At 41.9% G+C, this 14,355-nt stretch overlaps 2 protein-coding genes across 3 annotated transcripts in view; one reads left to right on the forward strand and one right to left on the reverse strand.

Annotated features, from left to right (window-relative positions):
* The window catches only part of enah (ENAH actin regulator), a 126,208-nt gene extending 118,776 nt beyond the window's left edge, over positions 1-7,432 (reverse strand). Inside the window, exon 1 of one of the 2 annotated variants that reach the window (XM_070987114.1) lies at positions 7,019-7,432. In XM_070987114.1, the coding sequence (XP_070843215.1) occupies positions 7,019-7,023 (5 nt within the window). In that variant the 5' untranslated portion in view covers positions 7,024-7,432. The remainder of the gene's footprint in view (positions 1-7,018) is intronic. The other variant, XM_070987118.1, reaches the window with a different exon arrangement.
* Positions 7,433-11,294: 3,862 nt separating this feature from the next.
* Positions 11,295-14,164, forward strand: srp9 (signal recognition particle 9). Its single transcript, XM_070987453.1, has 3 exons — positions 11,295-11,477; positions 11,631-11,699; positions 12,647-14,164. Exons 1-3 carry the CDS (start codon positions 11,406-11,408, stop codon positions 12,764-12,766), a joined length of 261 nt encoding a protein of 86 aa, XP_070843554.1. The 5' UTR covers positions 11,295-11,405; the 3' UTR covers positions 12,767-14,164.
* The last annotated feature ends 191 nt before the right edge of the window (positions 14,165-14,355 follow it).

A 14,355-nucleotide genomic window follows, 5' to 3' on the forward strand; every position in this document is an offset into this window, starting at 1 on the left:
GCATCTCAGACACTTCACTACACTAGAATTGGGAAGCAGTAAAAATACAGTGTTGTTTGGACAATTTCAGCTACAATGAATACTCTGAACCTGCTAGAATTATATTATTAGTAATGGTGAATCTACAGTTGCAATGTGAAAATATAAGCAAGTGTGCAGCCTTAGCAGGTGGGTGGAAGCTTGCGTGAGAGAAGTGTCAGAGAGACAAAACGCTAATCTGGTATCACACCTTCCCCTCCTGATCAAGGATGGAGGTGACACAGGAGAAAGTTAGCCATCCTCAGTTGAGTACAACGCTGCAACTGGTGAAATAGTGACTTTAACAACATTGAGGCACATATTTGTGGACAGTTTTAGTCACTTACTGGGAGTGTATTTACACAACCAAGATCCATTTAAGTGTCACACAAGACATGAGCATTTGAAATAAATATTTGGATTAATGTCCTAAACTGCAAGTTTTGCTTCACTGAAGGCCAAAATACATAATATATGCTTCATGAATGCAAACTGTAGTTTCATTCACAACCAGAGAAAAGGCTTTATGCCACATTATTAGTCATAGAAATTAATTTCCAGCAGTATTCACTGATGTCTTCTTCATCAACAAACATAACAGCTCTTTCTTCCTACAAGATCTTAGTCAGAGGCAATCTGATCAATGAGCTGGGCTAGAGATTTAAGTTTTCCTCCTGATCTCATGTTCTAACATATCGACTCTTCCTCTGTTACTCACACCCTGTAAGTGAAGTGAGGCCAACCAGCAATTATATCACTGATACTTCATTTGACTTCAGCGAAAGGAAGGCAGCTTTTTACTGTCAGGGTCAGAAATAAATACAAGCTGCTGGGCAAAAACACCCTTAAAATGGAATCAAATTACTGTAAAAATGTGCAGATATGAATAGGCAGATTTTAATTGGAGTTTCATCCTGTTTCTACTTTAACTGTCCCATTACTATATTCATATGAAGGCAAGCGCTGTGCCTCAGTAACAGGTTTGTTAAAGCCTTTGATCAAGGAATTCTGAAAACATAAGCTGGCTTAACATCAGCACCAACACTGACCTTATTAAGCGAATCAGGTATCAGCCCTGTCATTATAAAAGTCAATGTTTTCTGCATCAGTTACAGGCAGTCAACTCAGTTTTTACTGCCACAGCAAAGTCTGGCTGTTACCTTACATTACTTCAAGTGAGTTGCACACAAAGCAGTGTACAGTGTTTACATTTGGGAAAAAAGAGGGGAGGGGTATCAGATTGACACTTGGTATTGGAATTGTTACCAGGAGAGAAAAAGCTGGATCAGTGCATCCCTCTTATCCTAATATTGACATGATAAAGACAAGTGAATGTGACATCATGCTCTCTGCTCAGCCTACTTTAGAGAGTGTTTATTTGTCAAGATGTGTTTTAAGTGTTTGATTTGGATATTATGCATCATGAGGGCAGCAAAACACCATGTATGAGAAAAAGAGGATAATTTCTTAACCTGCTCTGCAAGACCATGAGTGACAAAAAGATGGGGGAAACTAAATTACTCAACTTGTAAGCATGCATGCAAGCAAACACACACACACACACACACACACACACACACACACACACACACACACACACACACACACACACACACACACACACACACACACACACACACACACACACACACACACACACACACACACACACACACACACACACACACACACACACACACACACACACACACCATGATGGATGGTGGTAGCCTACAGATTACAGAGGAGTGAGCTTGTGACAGGGAGGTTGCTGGTCTGAATCACTGGGTCGACTTGAACATGGAGTGTCATTGCAGTGAATGAGTAATACTCCCTTTGTAGCAATCGTTGAGACACCCTTGAGCAAGGCACGTAACCTTCAGCCACACCAGTAGAGCTGCTCAGCAGCTAACAGTAGAGGACTGTGATTGCAGTGAGAATGTGTTGAACTGGGACAGAGTGCTCAGGTTAAAAACAGTCACTTTACGGCACACGACTTAGAAACGTAAATAATCTTTTCTGTCTTTCTCCACCATCTAATAAAGTAGAATTACCTAAATATACACTTTAATACAGTTATATTCTGACCACAGTGAGTGACTCGATGCCATGATCACTGCCTGTGAGTACACTTGGAGCTCAAAGTCATGTCTTTCACTGTCGTGAATCAGCAATAATCCTGGGAGAATTGTGTCTGCGTGTGCCTCTTAAACACAAGCTGTGATTACATTCCTCCTTGGGTTGACTTTACCTCTGCAAGCAGTCAGTCAGCAGACAGCTGAAACATAAGACGCGAGATGTGAGGGATGAAACTCGTCTGGGAATGGATGGAAATTAAAAAGAAAAAAAAAAACCTGGCAGGGAGAAGCCTGTAAAGCGTCCCTTTTTGGAGCAGATAGTGGGGGAAACTAGAGAGTGAGATTAAGGATGGATTGGCAGAGAGAGGCTGCAGAGGGAGGAAAGGAGGTGTGAGGGAGATGAGGAGTGCGAGGAGCAGATGGAGGCGGGGAGCCAGCCGCGATCAAAATCTCCCCAAAAACTTCAAAGGAAATCACTGGAGCACAATAAATTCATTCTCCCGTCCTGTTGTCGCATGTACTTAACATTTTATAACTCAATCCACCTTCAGCTGCATTTGGAATGGCAGAAAAACAGGCACACATTTGGTTGGAGGGTAAAAGAGAGAAGAGAGTGATTGAAGAGAGTGAGAGAACGTAGAGACATAGAGAGATTGTATGGGTTTAGCTTCGTCGATTAGGTCAACTGAGACTCTTCCAGCTCATTAGTCAATTTTAATGATTCTTTCTGACATTTCAGAGGAATTATTCAAGATTGTAGTCATATCTCTGGCATAAGAAAAATATAAAGCCACATCAATCGCTCCGCATGGATTAACATCTGATCTGGAGGGAAACTTGGATCAATCCCTGCACTTAGGTGGGGACAATAATACAGAAAATGCAATTGAAGAGATTTACAAACTTAATGGCCCATTCAAAAAGTTCATAAAACTGTCTTTGGCATCAAGTGACATATCATTTTTCAAGTCTGGACACAGCCTTGGGACCAGTTTTCTACGTTTGCTCGACTAAGCTTGCGATGAGTTTGCATGATGAAAGAGGAGAAGCAGTCAAAACTTGACTCCAGAGTTTGCTACCAGTTCCACAGATTCCTTCAGAGGGTACATCAAGTTTCACAAAGCAAGCACTGTTATTGCAGAAATCAGGAAGCCACGGGAGTTTGACAAAGACCGCTACATTGAAAGTGACTGTGAATTAGATTAGTATGCTCCCTGGCAATGAAGTCATACTTCTTGTAATGATGTTACAGTGACATGATCTATTAATCTGTGCTGTAAAGAAGAGGAAAACATCTATGCCATGACTCAGCTCCCCTTTGACTGTTTCTTTGCATCTCTTTCTCTGTCTAGACTCAATAAAACACAAGAAGAAACTTGAGTCAGTGGCTGTATCTTAAGTCTTATAAATCAATGTACAAGAGAAATTTATTCTCACTTCTAATTAGCCTCAGGATGACCTCATTAATAATTCATTTATAGTAGATGGGATAACATAACTGGTTGCAGTCCAACCTCAAATCCTGAGCGACTGAAACTCTCCTCATAAACAGTTCCTCCAGTGCAGCAGTTAGACAGATTCAACAGTTCCAGGCTGCGTGTAGCCCGGCCTCGGCTCCTGTCATTCGTCTCTGGCGTGCAACCTACAGTGCCTGGGAGGCGCAAAGCCTTTCAGCAGTTGTCAGGGCTTGTTACCATGACACTTCACAGCCCCGTCACCCTGACGATGCTGCTTATCAAACGTCCCGAGATAAGCTGACATCAGCGTTAAGTGCCGCCTGACACGATGCAGGGAAACAAACTGACCACCATTACATATACATTCTGATCCTCGTGGTCTTGGAATGTGCTCCCGCCAGGTATCGTTGACCTCAACAGCCGGGAGCAAACCATCAGCCACGTGCTGCTACGTATTCACTGGACCTAGAGAGACTGTTGACAATACCATATCCTTTTGGAGAGACCTATGATTTCCACAACACAGAATTTGATAATAAAACTAAATCAACTGCAAAATGTGGCATTTCACAGAAATGACCAAAATATGGATGTAATTCATACAAATAAGGGTTTTGCTTACCATTTCAAGCATTTTTCACTGGTCCTAATCTGACTGAACCAACAAAAAAATCTATGCTGAAATGATTTGGTCTCTCTCTCTCTCTCTCTCTCTCTCTCTCTCTCTCTCTCTCTCTCTCTCTCTCTCTCTCTCTCTCTCTCTCTCTCTCTCTCACACATCAAAGAGGTGGTAAATGCAGCAGCAAAGTTCAGGCCGATGCTGTTTGGTTTTGTTTGTCTACCACAGCCTTGTTCTGCTCAGGCTGACGATAAGAGGAGCTCTGCTGGAACTCCATGAGGTCACCAAACACCATTAACCAATAAGAAAGACAAAGGTGCAGATGTCAGATGACAGATGTCAACCAAGCACAGGTTGTACATGCCTATACAATCCTCATCAAGGTCTCAAGATAGTCTCAATAGGTCTCAATAAATATCTAAAAAAAAAAACCTTCAAAGCTTATAGCTGATCCAAATCATTAAAGCAATGGTTCTCTGAGCACCACTTTTGAGTTGTTTATTAGCTTTATACATCCAAATTACTTTTTAAAAACTTGGCAGCTCTTACTGGCTGTCAGCAACTTGACATCCATCTTGGACTCGCCAGGCTATTGTTCCTGATACATCAGCTGAGCAAGGCAGGGAAATTTGATTCACCGCTTGAGGCCACTGACCATAAAAACTTCATCCATGACTAACTTCTTTCAGTTTGCTTCATTCAGTCAGCTGTTAGTGGAAATGAACGGACCCCTGGGGACCTGGTTGCAAAAGGTGTGCCAGTCACAAGTTGTGAGAGGGCATGACATCGAGTTGGTTGGTGGAATTGTTTAAAAAAAAAAAAAAAAAAAATGGGGAGAAAATAATTTATATAGTTATAGTTCAGGAGTGTGTGCTGAATGCCAGTGGGCCAGTAACTTAGGGTTGTCACTGTGGCCACAACCTTATGGCACAGTAACACACAGCTGCAAGTGTCCTGCATGAGTCAGCTGGGAGCAGCTGGGTCTGCCACTCATACTCTCTCTCTCTCTCTCACACACACACACACACACACACACACACACACACACACACACACACACACACACACACACACACACACACACACACACACACACACACACACACACACACACACACACACACACACACACACACACACACCTGTTAAACCCCACAGACACATCATTTCTCCCTGTCAATGACAGCAGGGAAAACAACTTGCCTTAAGCTACAACAGTCTGGTGATCAAAAGTAAGCACGTCTTATTCCTGTTGGCTGCCATCAGTGGTTTGGCGATGTTCAGTTTCAACACCGCTCCAGTTTGAGGAGGGATGCGCTCCAAAACACACGAGAGGTTAAAAGCAACTAATGAGAAAGTTGTTAAAAAAGCATGAGGAAGAGGAGGGAAAAAAATGAGGGAGATGAAAAGTTAGCGGTTTCCATTCTGGGACATGGACGCAACATGCGGCTCTTTGAAACAACCAAAGCTATTGTTAACCGCAGTTTGGCCTACAGAGAGATTCCAACAGCTGGATTCAATTAGGGGCTTTCTTAAAGGGGGCAGGCCCCATCCACACTACATGTCTCACTTTAACACACAAAGTTAGCCCATGGATGAAAAAAAATCAAGGTCACACACTTCCATAAAAGCTGTTTTGACATTTGAACTTTTCCCTGCAAGGAGCGGAACATCTCTCCCAGCACCAAGCAAAAGGAAATATCTGACAGAAACTGCTGCGCTGCGTTACGACATGTCAACCAGAATCAAGTGAAAGCAGTGCTTTCTGCCTCATCAGCAACCTCAGGCCATTTTAAGGACGCACTCCTGAGGGGAAGGCTATTCTACACCAGCTGACAAAAATGATCTCTCTGCCACCTTTCCTACATGTTGTTCTCAATGCACACTGGCAGTTGTAGACGTTGACACTGAGGTGGTGTGGACATTTTAGGAACTCGAAGTAATAATAGATTTAGAATTCACCAAAAGAAAACTACAAGCTCCAAAGAGAATAACAAGGGAACATACAAGTCATACAGCCTGTTCAGTAGGTTCATGTCTGCTGTTTGCCCACAGCCCTCAGTGCTGAGCAGTTTCCTTCTGTCTTTAAGGACACTCAGCTTGGGGTCATTCTTGCTCTTCAAAAAACAGCCAACATCATGTTCACTGGGTAACACAGAGCCCGTCCATGTTACACAACAGCCACACACACTGTGCACCTCCTCACACTGAACATATGATCCAGGGGTTAAGAGCAGTGTACAACAGGCGTCACATGGGTGCACACCTGTAGCAGGTAGAGTGTCCCCGTTACAGCCGAAAGGTGACTCCCAAACACACGTGCCATGAAGTGTTTTTGGGTGTCTTCACATGTGCACAGGCTGGATATCTTCTGCATGCTCCGAAACGCGCCTGGGTATTTGCCAGCCAGTCCCCCGTGCTGACCGAAGAGCGCGAGCTGTGCCACCATCAGCACGCGGCATCACATAGACGCTGCCCCATCAGCAGCGCTCAAACATAATCCCTGTTATGCAGTGTGGGAGTCACAGCGCCATTCCAAACCCATGCACGTCCACAAATGCAGCACAAATTGAGTGGAACGCTCAACGAGCCTGTCGGCGCGATAAAGCGGACAGTGTTCACCCTCTAATAAGGCTAACATGGAAGTGCAGGCAGACCCCGCGTACATGTCGGAGCGTGTTTTGAAGCGGCGTTGCTGACATATCAAAGCAACATGTTTAGCTAACAGTTTTCCTCCCGGCTGCTCTGTGCGGGGCTTCAACTCCTCACTTTCATCACGTTCTCGCCCACAGAGCAGCCTCTTCTCTCACATTACTTCACATTTAAGACAACTGGGAGCTTCTTACCTCATGACGAAAGTGTTGTCAGGCCAAATATATCACAAACTCCTTCAGATATCGACGACGGCTGACTTGTAGTTTTCCCAAAAAGTTCACCGCTCGGTTCAAGGCTACAGGCGACCAGATGAATGGGACTCCGACGGCGTCACGAGAGGCTTCACAGTTTGCAGGCTATCCGTTAAAAAGTACCAAAAAAGAAAAGAAAAAAAGAAAACTGGGGTTTAAAATTGAAACAGTCGAATCCTACATGATCTAGAGCATCGCGGCTCCGCTGGTGGCGATGAGTCGCAGGGAAGAAAGTGGACTATTGCAGCGTTTCTCGGGATTTTCTGACGCACTTGGGTCGTTGTGATGCGCCGCTGTGCCGCTCGGGTACCGGTCTGCTGCCGCTGCCTGCTGGCTGCTACACGTGCTGCGTTCATGGACACACTGTCAGCTCCTACTTTGAAGAACCCCGGTCACACAACGGGAAATTAATGTCTCCTTTACAAATGCCAAGTCTTTCATCAAAGGACGCTCATAGGAGGAGAACACACATATTACTAGCAGGCTAATTAGCCAGTGGTATATTTCACGATAGAATAATTTTCAAGAAATCCTGGTTAGCTTACATAGACATAGACTACTCGTGCCAAAGTTAACAACATGACTGAGTGACAAGATTACTATTAGGCCTAACTGGACAGCGTGATATGGCTATTAGTAAATACCACTAAGCAAACTTCCCACACAGCTTGAAAAACGAGAAAATTTAGTGTAAAACACAATTTTTCGGTTTTATTTAATTGTGGCCTATAGGTGATAACACACCATCCCAGGCTATGAGAGTAAGATAAAGGGAATATTCGGATAATACAGCTTCAGCTGCCACCAAACATTCACATCTAAATGTTAAGAGAAAAAGAAACTCGTTTGTCGCGTATTTCATCTGCACTGTATCTATCAGCCTTTGATTTCCTATGACACTTGAAGGCAACAATCGACGCAACTTGTGGGACGTAGCACGTACAGGTTGCCCCTGACAACTGAGTTGGCTCTCTTGCAGTGTGTTTCTGGCTGTGATGTTGAGCTGGGACCAAAGGAGGCTGAAAACTTTACAAAATAAGCAGGTTGAATTTGCCTTATCTGTTTCCCTTTACAAAAACCTCATAGGAACTGACCATAAATATGGCCTTTGGACTCTACAACACAGCAGCTTCATCCACATAGAGGAAGAATCAGAAGTTACTTTAATGACACTAAAATAAGGCAATACCAGTTCTACATATTACAATAAATGCCTGACCTTCATCAAACTGTTCATTTGCATTCCTCCCTGAAAAGGTCTTAGTCCAATTTCATCGACTCCATCCACAAAATGACTTTTTATCCTCAACTCTTTAAGTAATTAAGGGCCAGAGCACAAGACAGCCACCACATGATTTGCCAAATAAAGAGCAAAGTAGAGCATTGCTGCCACAATTTCAAATGATATAAGTCTATATGAGGACCACAGATCAAAGGAAAAATGCTGAAATAAGGTGAACATTTTATATTTCTACATCTCTACAAAGTTATCTTTACGAGGATTATGAGAAATCATTTTATCTCTGGGTGGTATTCAACACCTTTGAAGATTGGAAATTCAGTGCAAGTGCAAAATGTAATAATGAAAGCAAATGTGGACATTTTCAAGCACAGATCTTTTCAACAAGTGCTGTGGACACACAGACAGGAGCTGATGTTCAGCCACAGGTGGCACCTGTCACCAGCCGTGTGAATTACTGGTGTGTTTATGTGTGCTTTAACATGTGTTTATGCCTTATGGCTAGAGGTGGAGTCTGTGCTGTTGAAGAGAAAATATGGAACTTTGAAAGTTACCCTCAAAAGAGGTTTACCAGAGCGGAGGTCTACTCAACCTGTTTACAGCCAAAAATTAAAAGTACCATTTTTTCATTTAGCTCAGAGGGATACTACTCCCCACCCCTTAATCAGATTATCTTCAGCTGAGTTCAGTGCAAATAGCATCATAAGAATGTTGATCAGGTGATGACATAAAGAATGCAAATCGCTCCTTTCTGGCCTTGCAATTGAAGAGCAGATGAGAGTCAAACCCCTGCTGGCCTGAAATGAAGTGTCAGACTATACTATTCTGTTTAAAGGTAGTTGGGCTAACCCAGCGGGACGTCTGATGCTCTCAAAGAGGATTACAACAGGGTTTTCCAAAAAATAAAAAGGTAGAGGCAAAAGGTCATATTATGAGCTCTGCTGCCTTTATGTAATGCCACTGCACTTTGATAGAAAGGTTCACCGCTGTGGAAAGGGCAGATTGATTTTACCAAAACAATACCAGCAGTTTAAGGTTGCAGTTCTGCTCCCATGATGCAAGCGTTTTTGCTTGTCAGGGAGACTCCATACGAAAAATCAGTGTAGTGAATACATTTAAAGTGATATATGAAGGCCTGTCAACAGCACTTCTCAGAACCATTAGTAATACTTATGAAAAGTCACTGTATTTACCTTGTGTACTGTGTTTATGTGAATGTATGCGTGGCTGTGGGCAGTAGCTATGACACTGACTCCTTTATTTTCATGTTTTTTGATTCTAAAATCTGAAATAGGTGCAAGTCAGCCATTTGGGTGACTGAGCTGCCACTGACTCAGATGATGATGAATGAGCCATCAGCACACCACCCACTCCTCACCAGCTCAGTTATTATGACATCTAATGCAGTGAACCAGTAAATGTCATTAGATTTGAAGGAAATGAAGCTCGCTCGCCCGCTACGCTCTCTGTAAATTGCTCGGGAAAATAAGAACACCAGTCAAACACTGATATCAACCTCTCAGTTCAGTTGTCTGAGTTCATCTAAGAGCTCTCTCCATAAAATTACCTGAGCTTTGTCCGCCATCTAGTGTGCAAGCCATGAAATACCAGCTGCAGCGCTTCTTCCCAAAGCCGTATATACCTTAGTACTGCACTTCTGTCATTTTAAGGTGTTTGTGTCCTATTTGAACGTTTCCATTTTATGATACACCTTTTACTCAAATAGATTTAAGATTAGATTATCCTTTATTGATTGCCCAGAGGAGAAATGTGTGTTTTACAGCAACACAGGACAGAAATAATGATAAAGATAGAGAACTTAAAAAGAAATTAAAAATGCTTAAACCCCCCCCAAAAAAAACAAGAGAATAATCAACTACACAACCAATTAAACTCAAAACGGTAGTAATTAGGCGATAGCAATATACATACAGAATCCACAACTGGTGTTGTACTCAGACTAATAGTGCAATAGCATCTGAAGCAAAGTGACATAGTGACATGGTAAGATTAGAAGCAACAGCCAGCAAGCATAGTATATAAGAGTAATATGATACTGTCTGCTATAACTGTGTACACCATTTATTTGACAGAAGTAGTTACTTGTTATGTTGCAGATAACAGTTTACATACAAAGCATATGATCACTTTAAAAAACATTGCTGTTAAATGTTAATAGTAAGTAGATCAAATTAGCTTCAACACCATCAGCTACAACAATGCTACTCATGTGTTAATGCAGCAAAAGCACAGGCAATTTGAAATTGATAATAATTATATAATACTATAATACTACTTTTTAAATGCAGTACTTTTTCATATTGTTGTATTGCCATCTTGGAAAGATCTGAATACTTGCTTGGCAACTGAGCACCACACATCCAGTTCTGCTTAAGAAATTGGAGATTAGAAACACATTGGCATAACAAGGCGAATAATAGAATACATCAATGAACTACAACACTGACATAACATTCCAAGCCTTCTGCACTGTTATAATGGGAATGGCCAGGCTTTTGTATGAGTTTTAAGTGCAACCACTAGAGGGCAGCATCTAGAATGTCCTATACATACAGCAAAGGAACATTTCCGGTCCTGCGACGGAAGATAATTTCAAAACAAAAGTCCGCTGTGGAGGCCAATAGGGACTATTCTAAAAATCAAGAGTCAGATGTTGCTGCATATTACATCGTTGACTGGTAGTTGAACTCAACTCAAAGTGCAGAGTCATGATAGACGGACAGCATCACTTTGTTTGGAAAATGGAAATGAGAAAGTTATGAGCCGTTGTACTTGTCTGTGGCGCATGCATTTGGTATGCTACATTTTAGACATAACTGGAAGCTGTTTGCAAATACACTCAGAAAAATGAAGGTTTCAGTCACCATAAACCTTCCTTAATTGCACAAATTTAACGTGCCTGAGTTTTGAAACTGTAACCCGGAAGTCTTAATGACATCACGTTCTCTTCACTCTGATTGGCTGTGTTCACGCTGCTGCTGATGTGGTGTTCCGAAGTTAGCAAACCTGTTCGGTTGATACAAACAGATTCTTTCGTATAATATAGAAAGTTTAGTCGGTTAAAAAATGCCTTACTATCAGACTTGGGAGGAGTTCGCCCGTGCAGCAGAAAAACTGTATCTGACAGATCCCATGAAGGTGAGAACACTTTATTTTTTAAGTAGGTTAGCATGCTAGCTTGATAGCTTGTTAGCTTCATAGCTCGTTGTAGACGTGACTGTACCTACTGCGGGTCTGTTTTTTAACTTTAAACTCCCAAATTCACCCACTTGGTTGTTGTTCTGTGTGCAGGTCAGAGTGGTTCTGAAGTACAGACACTGTGACGGCAACCTGTGCATCAAAGTGACCGACAATGCCGTGGTGAGTGACATGAGGAAATAATGTTTTAGTTAATTAAACTGTTGCAATCAAATGAAACTGAGTGTAACTGGATGAGAGTCATTTTTGATCACGTTTATATCGGATATCTCTAAAACGTTTCTCAGAAAGCCATTTACTTTTTGTAGCAATTTATTGTATGCCACTTTGTATTAGTTTGGCCGGGGGGAAATGTGGTGAAAACCGAAGTAATGTACCAGTATTTAATTTAGTGACGTGAAACGTGGAAACATAAGAAGGTCTTAAAAATCGTTAGGCTTTATACTTCGTACTTGAAGATACTCAGCTGTAATCATTCGATTTCTGTTGATTGATTCAGCAACTAATTGTATTAGGACCAGTCCTCACAATGCACACGATACTGATTATAAAGAAAAATCTGATAGATAAAGTTTGGTTACATTCAAGTTTAGACGTGATGATGGCACTCGATGGAGTGCCAGGGGACGACTGGTGTCACTGACTTTCATCCTCATGGCAACATGAACTTCTGTACCAAATTGTTGTGCCAGTCCATCTTGAGATGCAGAGATGTTTCTCTGGAAAGTACACGTTTTGAACATGAATGTCTGTACTATATTTCATGACAGTCCACCCTTTTCTTGATGTATCTATGGATGCCAGGCAATGAATAGCCTTTACCCAAACAATCACAGCACTGTATCTACAGATATACATGGTGAATGGTTTGATTAATGGCATGTTCAGAACAGACCCCTTTTTCACAGTAGACATTTTGATGTGACATAACAGCGTTGAGATGGCCATACAAAGGCCAGCAGTGCCCTCGTCCTGCAACACTCAGTGCCATTATTAATGTCATCGTGTTTCATAAGTCCAAATGTCTGCTCTTGTGATTGCTATAGAAAGCATTTAAGGATACAGCATGATATCATTTCTCTCATCAGTCTCTCATCTCATGCCCACAGTGTTTACAGTACAAGACAGACCAGGCCCAGGATGTCAAGAAGATTGAGAAGCTCCACGGAAAACTGATGAGACTCATGGTGTCCAAGGAGACACACAGTGGTTCCATGGAGACGGACTAATGTGCTGCGGAAGCAGGAACCTTCAAGAGCAGCTGGACTGAGTTCAGTGGACACTAAGGTTGTTGAGAGCACAGTACCATCGGAGTGCGGTGTAGAGGTTGAGAGATAGGCGGTTGTAAAGAGGGAATGCGGTGAGATTGATCTGGCTGCCTTCACTGATTTAATACTGTCAGAGATGTGATTACATATACTGTATATATTTTATTCTCTCAGGATTTAGTTTTTTATGATTCTTTCTTAGTCATTAAAAATCCAATGATCCAGCTTTTCCTTGTCAGGCATTTTGATCACATCCCTGATAGTATTAATATAACGTAAGGTCAGTTTTGGTTTCTGGAATCTTTAGGAAATGTAGAGACAGAAAACGGGATGGCTTTAGGGAGTGTGGGACGAATCCTCTGCTGCTGTGTAAGCAGCTTTGGCACCTTGATTTCTTTAGAGGAGCTTGCATTTGTTTTCAGTTTTTAAAGAGGACGTAAAGGACGAGCAACGAAGAAGTTGCATGTCTTTTCTATTTACATTTATGAACTATGTTGGATTCCCTTTCAGCACAGCAGTTGGTTTCATTCTGTTCGTCCTCATGGACTTGTGCCACGTGAATGAAGCAGGACTTTCTGATTTCCTAACGTCTGTGTGGAGGAACCCATGATTTCTATGGAGAAAGCCCACACAGTCCAAATGCCATTTCATCTGAGAATAATTGCGTTACATGTTCAATAAATGTTTATTTACCCCAGTACAGGCACTGTCTCTCCTGTATTCATCTTGTGTTGGTGTTGTATGCTCTGTGTTGAAAAGACTGCGTGATGGAGCTTTGCAGGATGTGGTACGTTGAGTAAAATTTGGCTCCAAGCAGTGTTCCTAGGAAAGAGTGAAATTAACCACAGGGTGGAAAAAGAGGTTTCTTCTGATTCCCTTAAAGCTGAATCCTGAAAATTAAAATATTGCTTTTAAGTCTTAGCAGTGTTTCAAGGTCTTACAAATGTTGCTCTGTGTGATGCACATAAAAAAATTGCCCTTGGTGTGTTTTTATTTTGGGTGATTATTAATTTTAGAATGAATAGAGTTCTCAGCAGCCCAAACAGAATACCTTCAGTCCTCATGTAGTCTAATCCCATTTGTGGAATACTCTATGTCCCATCATGCACTTGATCTTTCCACACAAATTCAGTTCCAAGGACAAACTTTAATCCTCACACGTTTCCATGCACGGAGCACCAACAAGCCTGACACTTCTGTAACCATTTGGCTTTACTTGTGCTGTGGGTGAGGCAGAAAGTACCGTGCCACATTGATGGGTGGCAGTGCTGAGCTCCATCGGCGCAATGCACGTCGCTGCGTGCTCTCCTATGCAGAGGGTGATGTGTTCAATTTTAGTTAAAAAAAAGAGATCAGCCCAAAAAAACCAAAACAAAAAAGGAATTTGACCTTATATTAAATATTCTTTTGTTTTTCTTGCTATCGTCTTGTTGAACCGTGTGGAATTGATTAAAGCATAATTCAAAACTTTTAAAACAACTAAATGTTTCAATTAAGGTCAAAATTGAAATATATGCTTCTATTTTGGGTTCATATATTTTTACATCCGA

The sequence above is a fragment of the Chaetodon trifascialis genome, chromosome 19 (assembly GCF_039877785.1).
Source record: "Chaetodon trifascialis isolate fChaTrf1 chromosome 19, fChaTrf1.hap1, whole genome shotgun sequence".
Lineage (NCBI taxonomy): Eukaryota > Metazoa > Chordata > Actinopteri > Chaetodontiformes > Chaetodontidae > Chaetodon > Chaetodon trifascialis.